The 13,940-nt window shown below is 42.0% G+C and overlaps 1 protein-coding gene across 2 annotated transcripts; it reads left to right on the top strand.

Moving 5' to 3' along the window:
- The first annotated feature begins 1,467 nt into the window (after positions 1–1,467).
- Positions 1,468–13,940, top strand: LOC121884382 (voltage-dependent calcium channel gamma-4 subunit-like). Of its 2 annotated transcripts, XM_042393168.1 has the most exons (5): positions 1,468–1,540; positions 1,706–2,043; positions 10,069–10,152; positions 12,242–12,382; positions 12,827–13,940. In XM_042393168.1, exons 2-5 carry the CDS (start codon positions 1,821–1,823, stop codon positions 13,351–13,353), a joined length of 975 nt encoding a protein of 324 aa, XP_042249102.1. In that variant the 5' UTR covers positions 1,468–1,540; positions 1,706–1,820; the 3' UTR covers positions 13,354–13,940. The 2 variants fall into 2 exon arrangements, with proteins under 2 accessions (XP_042249102.1, XP_042249101.1); XM_042393167.1 differs by having other exon boundaries at positions 1,475–2,043.

The raw sequence follows: 13,940 nt of genomic DNA, 5'->3' as shown, positions 1-13,940 counted from the left end.
AATGGCGTTCATTCATTCATCAGGCAGCATGTGGGAACTGGACTCTAAAGAGGTATTTACTTTCATATAGGAAAACAACAGAGACAGCTCCATCAGACATGCAAACACATTTGAAGAACTGTCCTAACCTCAAATTTCCCTATTCCTTCCTGCTCAGACTTTCATAACACACATTTTATGACATTTTATTCGTAACAATCATAGGCCTATACTGAACCCCCCTGTGAACATTACTTTTTAATCAAGATTTGCACCATAGCTTTTGAGAGAGTAGTGGCAGTTGAGGGCAGTTGAACTGAGTTGAAATGAGGCCATTTGTATCTCAAAGTCTCAATTTGTTGAAATATGTTATCTGTGAGTTATTTCTATAAATGCAACCCATTAAGAATAAGTTGACAAGGAAAAGTCAATTAGTCCCCCTCTAAGATGAGTTGCACGGAAAATAAATGTACTGGCTGGAGTTGTTTTTTCTCAAACACGAGGCACCTTGCCAGTCGAAGCTAAGCAGCGTAGTTTGAAAACTTTCCATCTGGCTCAGAGATGCATTAAACATGTCTTTAATCTGGCGTTCACGTGGCCATTAATGTGTGTGTGTTTTTTTGCATGTGTAATAAACTAATTTATCTGCTGCATGATTAAACTTCAGGAGCAGGGGAGGGAAGAGTTTGTGTGAGTGTGGCTGAGGAACAGAGATGGAGATTTTCTTATTCACAAGTTTTATTTTTTTTTTTTACGAATATTTTTTTTATTTTTTCCCCTCAAAATTTAAAAATGACAGTATTTTATGTATGTTATCTTCTTGTTTCATATAGTAATGAAACATTATCGTTCATGCCACTTTCATTTGCTTGAAATTTACCTGGCATTGAAGTAGCAACAAGTACCTGCATTTGCACATCTCTCTCTCTCTCTCTCTCTCTCTCTCTCTCTCTCTCTCTCTCTCTCTCTCTCTCTCTCTCTCTCTCTTTTATAGTCAGCATGCTCTCCTGTGACAGTCTTGAGACATCAGATGAACCTAAGTGATTTACAGTATGCACGCACTCACCAAACATCTAATTGTTTTTTTAATGATCTTTTCCACTGGGCATTGGTTGTTTGGTGTCAGTGCACCACAAAGAAACACCGGTGTGTCAAAGCCTGTAATTATTTCTCCCTCCTAACCGCCTTCTCACTCTTGTGACAGCAGACTTTGAGTTTGGTAATATTCATAGCTTTTGACTTCAGCAGAGAGAGACAGCTTGTTTAGCGAAATCATATATCACCCAAAGATTCCTGTTTTAAATGCGTGAGTGGTCCAATTGTAATTTGTAATGTCACGGAGTTTTTTTTTTCTTTTCCTTGCTTTTCTGCACATCTCTTCCATTGGTTAGATTTGGTGAGGGTGGGGTCTCACTTAACAACCATTGACGTAGTCCTTTTTAAATGGGTTTTAATAGAGACGCAGTCTATGTGAGAACAGAGAAAAGTGTTTTGAGACAAAGATAAAGGAGGGAAAAACAGAAGGATGAAGTGGTGAGGAGGTTTGGACTTTTCTGGATTGGTACGTGATATTGCTGTGCTGCGCGCTTTAAATCTGTGTGGAGCCTCTGGAGTGGGCACAACTGGTGTCCTCTCATATTCACAGAAGCAATCAGTTGCTTTTGAGCATCAGGTGAGCATTTCAGCCCTACTTCTTATTTCTCTTGGCTACACACTCCTCTTTCAGCAGAGGAGCAGAAAGAGTGAACGCACCTTAACAATATGACCGAAGGATCCGCGCCTTGACGCGCCCCGGTGCGTGCATGTTGGACCGGTGAGAGTGTGGACTAGTATGAAGCGCCATGGCTTGGTGTGACCGCGGGGTTCAAACGCTGCTGGCCACCGTGGGGGCTTTCGCTGCCTTCAGCCTGATGACCATCGCCATCGGCACGGACTACTGGCTCTATTCGCGGGCGTACATCTGCAACGGCACCAATGCCACCACAGACGAGACCCAGTCGCAGCCCAAAACCAAGAAGGGCGATCTCACCCACTCCGGGCTGTGGAGAATCTGCTGTATTGAAGGTAAGCCCGCTCCAAGTCTAGTCTCACTTTGGGGGGGCTCTATACGCATGGAAGCTGTCAACATGTGTGGTTCTCTGACAAGCTGAAACTCACATTGTACTGCTCTATGTTATTTCCGTACGAGAAATAGTTTAAATTATCTCTTTTGTCCGCGGAGGAGTCTTTTGTTTCTCAGTGCGCACAGTCATCTGAGCGCACAAAAGTACGCACTCCCTTTACGCACACCTTATGTCTGTAGGATATCTGAAGATGGAGACACACGAGAAGAATGATGATATAGGTGAACCAAGGTTATAGGTCAGATGGACAAAGCGTAGATGCACAGAGACACGGATTTTAACACCACAGATCTGCTGAAGTAGCAAATGAACGCGAAACAAACGAGCAGTGTCCCGCTACGCGCTCAACTCAAGCTGTCTGCCAACTGTTACATCGTCTTGTTCAAGCACAGGCCCACACAATAAATTCGGCTGTGTTATAGTCTGCAAAAGATTGCGATGCCAAACCGACGCGTCTGAGCCCATTCACTTTTAAGCCGGTCGCTGCCAGCAAATGCGCGCGCTATTAGTCTACTTTCATTCATGTCTTCATTGTATCCGATGCTGTTGCTTGGCAACATCCCTGAAATTGCTATGGAAACATGCCCGGTGATTTAAAAATAGATGACTCTGAGTTCACGTCATGTCCAAGCGAAATAGCAAAATTATTTGTCATTATAGGAAATGTGGCAAACATCCATTATTTCATCTTTTCATCCCTTTGGAAAGTGTTTTTACGCATTTTGATGTTTGAAAAGGAGGTGCGCTTGCAGTGACGTCTTGTTTCAGATGCAGACAGACACCCATTCATTGACCAACCTTCCTTCCGGCCATCCCTTGACTTCTCGCCTCAGCTACCACTGAGTGAGTCGATGAGACTGGATGGATTTGTTCAATCGTCTGTCATGACGCAGTGACTGGTACAAGCAGGTTTGAAAATAAAAATGTCCTGCTGCACCAAAACTCACAAAATGCATCTCTAAATGCACTGCTGGCAACCTTAAACAAACTGTCGAAAAACTGAATTAATGCCACCTGCATGAGTAGACACGTTTTAGAGGAGCCTGTAATTTGAACCAATAAATCAAACTGTTGTTTTAAAGGGCATTTTTCCTTTAAGAAGGACTTTGTCCACAGTGACAGGCAAGCACTTCAGAGATAGCTAATGTATCTACAAGAGGAAGTGTCAACCCTAAACACAGCACATTGTGTTCCAGCGGCAGGTACAGAGGAGCTGCTACGAAACGTGACACACAGCCTTGTTGTCATCTCTGGAGCAAAAATAAAATGAAATGCTGTAAATATAGTTGTGTTGTGGGACAGAAAAAAGATCAGTAAGATTATTTTTGCTCTTTTATGTGTTTTCCTTGAACTGTATTGTATTTTGTGTGGATACAGTAAGATTTTGTATGGATGCCAAGACATTTATTTATCTATCAAAAGGTAACTGGATCTTTTTTGTTTCTTCTTCTCTAAAACCAGCAGAAAATTTTACAGTATGACACCCCAAAAAGAAAAAAAAGAAAACTTACCTTGGCACTGGATACTTGTTATTGCCTGTCAAACCTGTTTTGGTGGTGCATCAGCTGCTTTTCAGTGTCTGTAGTCCATTCTGTGGATTAGTGAGCTTGTTTCATTCACATTTTGCAGACTTGACATCAGTTGAACTCAGAGCTCGCATATAGGGAGAGATTTAGCTGTCATCAGTGATTAAACTGTCTCTGGGTTAGTCCTGCGGTGAAGACCAACACTTTAGACACATGTGAAGAACATCCTGGTGTGTTATGACACTCGCAATTTACTGAGAGTCATGCTCGGCTGGGCACCTGTCTGGGATGTGGACAGACTCACGGTCTGCATTATGTCCTCTAATACCCTAAGAAATGATGACAAATTACAAATGCCAGCCAACAATTATGTCAAGCATGATTTCCCATCGGTGCTTTGAAGTAAATAATGAAAGCGGATTAATGACAGACTGGATTGATGTTGATGAGGCTGGGGACAAAGACTGGCTCTGTGCAGTGAGACTTCTTTTTTGAAAACATAATTTGCACAAACAAAGGAAAGCCTATCATATCAGTCTCTCCAGCGCTAATAGTTTCACTTCTGTGCCTCTGCCTAAAACGACAAGCTGCTGGACGGTGGCTCTGTTGTCATGGAGACTCATAAGTATAGAGGAGAAGACAAGGAAGGGAGACTCACACACCTCCCCACCCTCCCCCCATCCCTCCTCTCCTCAAACACACACACACACACACCCCTCTGGTCATTGTGACAAACTCACTGGGTTATTGACGGGGACGGCTCTGTGTGCATCACAGCTACTGGGGAAAACATCAACGCGTTTGACTGAGCAGATTGCAGCGACAACATGTCTTTCTCTCAGCGACGACACACTGCTGTAACACACATTGTGCTGTTCAACCCCTTCCGAACCCTGTGATGAAGGTGTTTTCTCGTTGCCCTGTTCCTTCAACAAGCTTTACCTCTTCTCAAGCAGACCTGTGTGACATTTAAGTTGCAGGCAGGAATATATTGCATGATGCTACTCTACAGTGAGGTCAGCACTACTCTCATGTATAGAGTCCTTTGCATTTCTCAATAGCTGGTTTGATTTTTTTTATCCTTCCCTGTTTTTTCCCCCCACATGAATATTATGAGGCCAGGGTAGCACCCACGAGTGCACCGAGTGGGGCTAATTTGCATCACAATCGGCAATGCATCAGAGGCTGTTGCTTCCGTGTGGCTCCAGTACATAAATCCAACTCTGAGAATGAGAAAGAACCTAATGAATAATCTAATTAGCAGGTACATATTTACAGTAAACACCCTAACGGAGGAAGGCAGATGTTTTTGTGAGGGGACAGCAGTGTCATTTGTACACAGACAATTAGCACAGGGTTTGGTTTATGTGGGGAGGGGGTCACTTTGCCATCCCCACCATGCTCCATAAGTCAGTAATTAAAACGCAACAACTGAGAAGCCATGCAGGGGCACTAATTAGCCAACAGGCCCCATCTTCCACTTCTGTCATTCCGTCCTCCTCTCTTCCGCCTGATGTGCACTCTCTCTTTTCAACTCTTTAAAGGTTTAACTCTTCCATTCGCATCATTATTTTATCTGTCCTATGGCTTTCTCTTCTGCTATTCTACTTTTTTAATGAACCTCTGTCACCCTCACTTAAAAAACTCACACCAAACCCTTTTCAATTTTGGATGCATTTAATTTCTCTTCTCTTCTCTTCTCTTCTCTTCTCTTCTCTTCTCTTCTCTTCTACTTTTTTCATCCCTGTCAGACAATCTTTAGCTCTAAATTGAGGTCAACATAATGCAGACAAGGAAATATGCCATTTTTTTGCTGACATAATTCAAAGACTAATTCATTATCTTGGACTTTGTCAGTTCAGGAGATGGTGGGAAAAGTGGGATGAACACCTGGATTACTGTACTACCTGATAAATCTGAAAGGACATGGAAAGGAGAATAAGTCAAAATCAAACAATATATTTTAGTGCATTTACATATGACAGGGATTTGTCATAGCAATTTTATAATATACACAAACAAGACTTTAAAGCAAAAGAATGAGAAGAATCTATTTCTAATACGTATATTTTTAAGTGACACGTTGTTTTAAGACATGTGGTTTCAAACACAAAGAAAATATACAATATAAAAGATGTAAAAGAACACCTACATGTTACACTTAATCTTTCATTTATATTCTCTTTCAAAGCAGAAAATCTTAAGATCATATATGTACAGTACCTATCAAAAGTTTAGACACACCTTCCCATTCATTTTCTGAGTCATTTTCAACAGGCTTTATATGGAGATGGATCTCAGTTTTCCTCCAAAAACATGGATACACATGCACAGTCTACCCCAAGCAGAGCTGTCTTTGAAGAAATTGCTGCCTGGTGACAATTTAATTAACCAACTGTCAGTCATATCAACACTGAATCACTGATGTCTTCACCAAATTACTTTTCTTTTATCCTCACTTAGACTGAAAGTGGAGGGGTTTGTTTGATTACACAGATGCTTTTATATTGCATCCCGGCATCCCCTGCCTCGATAGTAATAAATGTATGTATTGTTAAGTAAGTGTGAGTTGTGCGTGCATGTCTGCATTTTATATCAAGCCCCAGTAACAGTGTTCTGTCTGTTTACAGCTTTATAAAACCCAATCATCCCACCTGCTATAAACCACAGAGCGCTCTCCCTCGTCAGTGTTCACGCTATCTGTCGCAGAAAGCAACAAGAAGAAAGCAAAGCAAGTTGTTTCTACTCCTGTTTGCTGTAAATCTGTTATGTGGAGCCAGTAGCAATACTGAAAGAATATCACCCACCAGAGGCCTCACAGTTCTGGTGAAATACAATATTAACGTCACTTTTGATTACTTTATTCATCAATCTATTTTCAGAGCTATTGAAGTGTGAAAACGCAGAGGTAGAGACATATATCACATGTAGCTCATTGTCATGATATACTGTACTCCTGGAGACACCAGGAGGTGAGCGAGTGTTGGATTTGATGAGACAATGCTATTGGTGTATTCCACTGAGGCCGCTCCCTTATTGGCTGAGCTACGTTAATTCAAAATAATGACAACGTGCATCATCCTGTTGCCACTGGCACCACAGCTGTGACAGCTGCTTCCACCGCAATGTGTATTTGTGTGTGTATGTTTGCATGTACATGTGTCTGTGTGCTTACGTCTGTCCATTTGGGATCGCAGTCATGTATTGTTAAGCGGTGACAGATCTGCGAAGGGGAAGCCAGGGAAGCGCTGTCTCTTGTTTTAAAAATACGATGAAGATGTCAAAAGGATTCTTGTAGATTGTATATGTAAATGAGCTTATTAAAGACTAACAGGGGTTGCCATGGAAAAGAGGAGGAGATGCTCAGCATGGGGCTTTGCAACTCCAGTCAGGCCCGGGGAACCCATTATTTCCCATGTAATGTGTTTACTGTGTAAGATTAATTTCCAATTTGTCACAGCACACATCACCTTGTAATACGCAACTGAATTTATAAAATATAAGTCTGTCTGATCAACCTTTTGTCCCTGTCTGATTCTCTACTTGTCCTTTCAGTTTCACAGTTGTTACATTGCACAGCTGTCCTCCAACCTTTATTGCTCGATCCACGTTTTGCCCTTTAACGCTCTCTCTGTACCTTTCCTGATTTCTCTTTCCCCCGTTTAACGTGGCCTCCTATCTTTTCTCATCTCCGTCGATCCTCTGCTCTCCGTACTTTTGTTATTTCATTTCCTTGTACCTTCCTCCCTTGTTTAATCTCTACTTCCTCCCTCATCCTTCCCTCCCAAGCTAGTCAGTATTCAGACTTTATTTCATTTCATGAAGGGTCCATCTGACAGCCAGCGCGCACGCACACACACATGCACACACACACAAACTAAACGTAGACATTGAGCTGATAACTGTCACTCATAAATCCAGGGCCTCGAGGCCTCCGCCTATAATCCGATTCCCAATCAGTTGCAATATTGTCTTCAATTTCTTCCATCCACCACACACACAAACACACAGCCACACACAGCTACACACACACACACAAACACACACACACACAGACAAGACAGAGGCGTCAGACAGGCTGGAGTTGCTGGGGTCTGCGCTGGAATAGAGAATGAAGAATATCATGCGATCAAAATTAATAGTAGTGTTCTGGGTTCGCAGTGAAAGGTGTGTTTTTGTGTGCTGTTTTGAAATGGTGTAAAAGCAGTCTGACATTTCTGTTTAGTAGAAAACACACACACACACACACACACACTAACAAATATGTGCGGGTGCTGCAGCATGATTTGGTGTTTACACGGCAATTAACAGGGCAGCAAAGGTGTTTGTATTTTTGTTATCTAAGCTGTTCTTAATCTAACCACGTGAGCCAGCTGTGTTTTTTCCACAAGGCACGAAGTCTCACATCGTGGCTTAAAATAGTTCAGAGCCCTTTTTTTTCCATCAGTGACTAGACACAGAAACTTGTGCTCCATTTCCGACGACTGATTTGACACTAATTAATTTGATGTCCTTTATTAAGAAGCAGACCCAGTTAATGGAAGCTAGCCTGCCCTTAAAAGATGTGCCACAGACAATAATGGTGGTGTGGCTCACCCTTGGACACCTGGGAAATGGAGTTGACAGGTGTCTGTCTGTCGTCAGCGCAGTCGGTTAATAGGAGGGTTGACTTCCGTATGGTATAGGTCAGCTCTAATCTTTGCTGCCTGTTGGGCGATAAGGGATGAAGACAGGACATTATATTTTTGATGTGGGATAAGTGAAAGTCTTCTATGCATACATGGATAGGAAAAGCTCAACTGAGGTTCAGCCAATGCAAAGACTGCGAGATATGCAAGCGCACACACAATGTAAACAAAATCACTGATATGCTCATGTAAAAGTATGCAAATGAAGCCACAGCCCAGCCTACCTTTAATATAGTGGCGTGCAGCATGACTCACTCACAGCTCAAATGGTGAATGAATAGCCAAAGAGCTTCCAGCATTACCACCGCTGCACTGTGCACATCCATTAACCCCACCCCCAACCCCTTTTCTCTCCAGACAAGGTGTTGTTTATACTCCTGCTCAATTACAGCTAGAGGCTTCTCTCAGCTGTAACCTCTCTCTGTCCCCCTCTCACTCTTTCTCTAACCCTCCACTCCATTCTCCTGTTCTAGTTCACCAAGGCATTAAAAGCTTCCAGCACATGGGCTTTTGTTGCTCAAATAGGCTTCTTGTTCCTCCCAGCACTCAGCCATTCACCTGTGCTGGACGTGCGCCAGATCCTATCAAATCCCCCCTCCTTCACCCCCCCCTTCCGGCAATGCAATCTTAATCACACCACCGTATAGCGTATGCACTGATCCTTGAAACACAAACTACCCCTCCTTACATTGGTTATTCTTTCTTCAGTATGTGTGCACTGAGGTGTGGTCTTTAGTTTGGGGGATTCACAGTGGACCCAGGGAGCTGTCAACTATAACAGCAATGCTTGTCTGAATCCCCAATGTGCTTTATATCAAAGGTCAAAATCTCATTTGCTGCTGGAAGTAAAATCCATGGAGAAGGTAATGAGTTAATCTTAGAAAATATGTACGTTTTGTGTGCTATATGTACAAATCCAGTTTAATCCATCCAACAAAAGCTATAAGTAAGAGAGTCTATTTAAAACACAGGAAAAATAAGAAAGTTTTAGAATGAAGTATCTTTAAAAAAACAGGAAAAGCTCTTACAATCTGTGAGTCTTTTCTCATATAAAATAGCATGAATAAAATTGGCTTGACCATGGTATTCATTCAACAGTTGACCAAATAAATCTGAGTGGAAGTTATGTTAAAGAATAAGTTTGGCATTTTGGGAAAAACGTTTTACTTTCTTGCTGAGAATTAGATGAAAAGATCGATACCACTCATGTGTCTGGGTGTGACATCAACTAAGCGAATGACTGTATTTCCCAAAATGTTGAACTATTCCATTGAATTATTCAGAAAGGCAGTATGTCCCCCTATTATATACCGCTGCTGCTGTCTCTTCTTTACCAAGAAGCCGCACTGTTAAGACATGAAAAATAACCAGAGGTCGTCTGGGAAGTGACTTTCAACTCCACTCTGTTTTATCTGAGACAAGAGCACAGGAAGGTCTTACTCCAGAGGACACAGTTTAACAAAAACAGGTCAGTGGATAGGGAGCAACTGTGGCTCTGACTCCAGCACCCGCTCAACCTTCAGCCAGCTGAAACCAACTGGAGTTTGATAAATTCACATCAAAAGTGTAACCCCAGGCTTTGAATAAATCCACTTTAACTTGCCTCAAAAGCAGATTAATACATATGTTCTTGATCCTATTTGTTGTCCGAACAGTCCTCATTTCTTAAACATCACTTATATCAGATTATAACGGCACTTTGATGTGTGCAGTGAGCCATAAATCATGAGTTTCTCTGTCTTTGTCTTGCAGGTATCAATCAAGACAGCTGTTACAGAATCAACCATTTCCCTGATGACAATGACTACGACACAGACAGCTCTGAATACTTGCTGCGTAAGTTCTCCCCACACATATCTTTTTGTCTGGCGTTCTTAAAACTGACTGTAAGTTATTTTGAAGGGCGAGAAGGAAGTCCAGCCATCTTCAACTAGGCAATACTCATTTATACATAGATTAATAAAATGCAGAACAAAGATATAAAGCTAACAGAGATATGTGACAGCTTTCAGAGAGACAGGCTTTAAATACATTCAAGGCTGGATTACAAGAAATGTCAGACTGTGATCACACTACCATGTTTTTATCTTTTTTCCTATTTTTTCTGTTTGGATTTTTGACATTTCAGACACTCATAATTACTGAGGTCCTAGTCTTGGAGATGATTTTAAAGCAGTTATAGCCTTGCCTAACCTAAGTGCAAGGTAAAGCCAGTTCTCTATATTGTCAGTGGTTGGTTGTCATACTTGAATGTAATGTTTCTTACTTAAGACTCAGTATAGTCCACTCTCACAAAAGATAACTTGACTTTACACTGTGTTTACTGGCATGGAGGTCCAACATAGAAAGGGCTCTTTTTTCACTAAAATGCGTCTTTAAAAAGGCGAGAAAATCTGCAAAAAACAGGAACACAAAAATCTGGATGAAAATAAGATTCTAGAAATGCTGTACCATCTGCAGTGTAAATGCCCCCTAGTTTATTGTTTTTTATTTCTTAATTACTTTGAGAGATGTTGGTGTAGGATCAGCAGCTTGTTTGCATTTTCCCCTCATTTCTCTTTCCTTTTCCAATTAAGCGAAGCATATTCTGAACTGTGCTCAACTCAAAGAGGAACTTGTTTACTCTAAACTGTGGTGAGGAGTCTTCTTGCAGCAGAAAACAGAGCAACTTTTGGCTACGTGGGGATAGACAGTAAATCCCTTGTTAAAACCAGTTTACATCAATCTGCTCCTCTAAAGAACTTAATGTATTTTTCTATGAAAACTGGTTAAAAGACGAAATTGACCAGGCTTACACATAGATTGTGATTCATTTGATATAAAAATGGGGTATTCAATCAGCAAAGGACCTTCATTTAAGGCACTGCCAATTCAGTATGTGCTTAATATATGGAGACTTATCAGACTTTGGACAAAGTCCAAACTCCATTAGTCAGACTAAATAAAAGGACAGCTTAATAAAAGACTTCACAGTTGAATGGGATCATCCGTCCTTGGAAACTTGAAAAATGGCACAGTGATTAATTTGTGGGGAGGTGATAGTCAGTGAGAGCTCTTGCTACATCCCACAGCTGATTAGCAAAGCTTTGTCACAACAAGGCTCTAAAGTATACATGATAATGGAGTTCTCAAAAGTGGATGGGAGAGGAGGTGGGATTGGATAGATGAAGGCTCAACAGGGCAATGAAAATGCCAATTATTTAAAAGGGCCGATTTTTTAAAATACATTTTATTTAAAAAATGTCTTGTAAATGATTGTATTTCAGTGTCTGTAAATTGCTTTGTAATTGCTTTGATCTATTGATAGTTTGATTGATTTATTCTTTTGCATTAATCTCTCCAACTTGTCCTTTTATTGTACAATCAAATATTAAGTATAATCAATATTTTTATTATAACAATGTGTTAAATGACAATGCATAATAAGAGAGATGTTGCTTCTAGTAAACCTACAGGGAATTATTACCAGTCTGCAGCTCCCCTCGGCTTTACTGAGCTTTATTGTGAGTTTCAGCTCATTGTTTAGCTGTCCGCCCCATGACTTTACTGTGTCGGTTCACTCTCACTGCTCTCATACAATTGTTTTTGGCTCTAAAACCCCCTGTACACTACATGCTCAACACCAAACAGCAGACACAGTTAGCGACTAGCGACATAGTCAAATGCTTGATTATGTTCACCAGCATTCAAGAGAATGAATATTGGTCGTCCGTGCACCAGGTGGACAGAAATATGACTCCATGAGTGACAATGTTGCTCCGTAACCGCCGGATGTGTAAATAAGCAACCGTTTCCGTTGCCCCCAAGTGGGGCAGTCAGGGCAGAAAGTTAGTTACTGCAAGTTTTATGAATTCCATTAAACTATTTGCTGTGACTTAGTAGTTAATTAGGTCTTTGCCATGTCCTCCCTCCTCTGTCTCTACAGGTATAGTTCGTGCCTCCAGTGTGTTCCCCATCCTCAGTACCATCCTGCTGATGCTCGGCGGGCTGTGTGTAGGGGTGGACCGAGTCTACAACAAGACAAACAATGTCCTCCTCAGTGCAGGCATTCTCTTTGTAGCTGCAGGTGAGTCGGAGGATTACACTGTCAGCCGTGAATCCCAGCTTGGAGCGATGATGTCAGGGCTGGGTCCCATAATGAAGAAAGGCAGCTTAAAGTGGCACCTGTGGTCACATATTGTACTTCATCAGTGGTGCAATCATAAAGATGAACTTCATTCTCCACCGAAGATGGTCAGGGTCTCCTTCATCACACATCTCACACACGAATATTGAGGACACATGTCATTAAGGGCCTCAGTAGTGATGAGAGTCCTGTAATCATTGGCTGACAAACACCTTCACACAGTTTTCATGGATGTCCTGATTGAAAGTGGTAAAGTCATGAATGATTGATCCTTGCTGGCTTTTCCTTCGCCTTTTTACTCATCCTTTTATGCTATTTCCCTCCCTCCATCTCTTTCTTTTTTTCATGTTTCATTTTTCTGTCTTTCTTTTTCTCATTCATCAGGTCTGAGCAACATAATTGGCATCATTGTCTACATCTCCAGCAATGCAGGAGACCCCAGTGATAAACGTGACGATGACAAGAAGTACACTTACTCCTACGGCTGGTCGTTCTACTTTGGCGCCCTTTCCTTCATTGTGGCCGAAACTGTGGCCGTCCTCACAATCAACATCTACATTGAGAAAAACAAGGAAGTCCGCTGGAGGGCGCGGCGCGAGTTTATCCGTTCACTCTCTTCCTCTTCCCCATATTCGAGAATACCGAGTTTCCGCTACCGCCGGCGGACATCGCACGCCAGCTCTCATTCTACAGAGGCTTCAAGGGAGAACTCACCTGTGGTTGGACTGAAGAGGGCAACATCTTCTAGTGGGCCCCTGGATGAGCTGTCCATGTACGCCCTGGCGAGGGACAGTGTGACAGAGAACACGTACAGCCCCGAACACGAGGCAGCTGCTGAGTTCCTCCAGGTCCATAACTGTTTCCCCAATGATTTAAAGGATGGGGTAAACCGCAGAACCACACCGGTGTGAGCGGCATGTGAATGGGCTCAAGGTTAATCCTGGAAGTGGATAAACGGGAAAATGATGAAAAAACCAGTGGGCAGACCTGTTGGAGCCTGCGTGCTTGTGATAGTCTGCCATCTTTTCAAAGGCACAGTTTTCAAAGAGAGACTGTCCTTTTTGGAAATAACCAGGAGACGAAAGGACAGTCAGCCGAACAGAAGACGAGCCAATTAACAGAACCATCATGAGTTCCTTTCTCATGTATCTGCTTTTAGAGATCATCAAAGCAGAATAGAGTAACCATTGTCTGTGCTGTAGCCAAATCAGTGTTATCGTTCAGCTGCGTCGAAATGCTTAAATTACCAGTGTGTTGATCATAACCCTTGTTTGGGTAATGGTCACTACACACGTTGAGGTGTGCCAATCAGCATTATACTACCTGTAAATGATATAACAAGGTGCTAAATGATATGTACTCTTTGACTTGAAAGTGTTCCATTTGTGTGTGAAGTTGCTATAAAGTGTGGACCTCTCTCCAAAGTTTTTATTGTGTCCTCATAACTACTGTGGTCTTGCCTTATACTCTAATCATAGATTTGAAAGAGATGACTCTC

The sequence above is a fragment of the Thunnus maccoyii genome, chromosome 18 (assembly GCF_910596095.1).
Source record: "Thunnus maccoyii chromosome 18, fThuMac1.1, whole genome shotgun sequence".
In the NCBI taxonomy this organism is placed as follows: Eukaryota; Metazoa; Chordata; class Actinopteri; order Scombriformes; family Scombridae; genus Thunnus; species Thunnus maccoyii.
The sequence above is the reverse complement of the archived record's forward strand: the minus strand, read 5'-3'. Positions and strand labels throughout refer to the sequence as shown.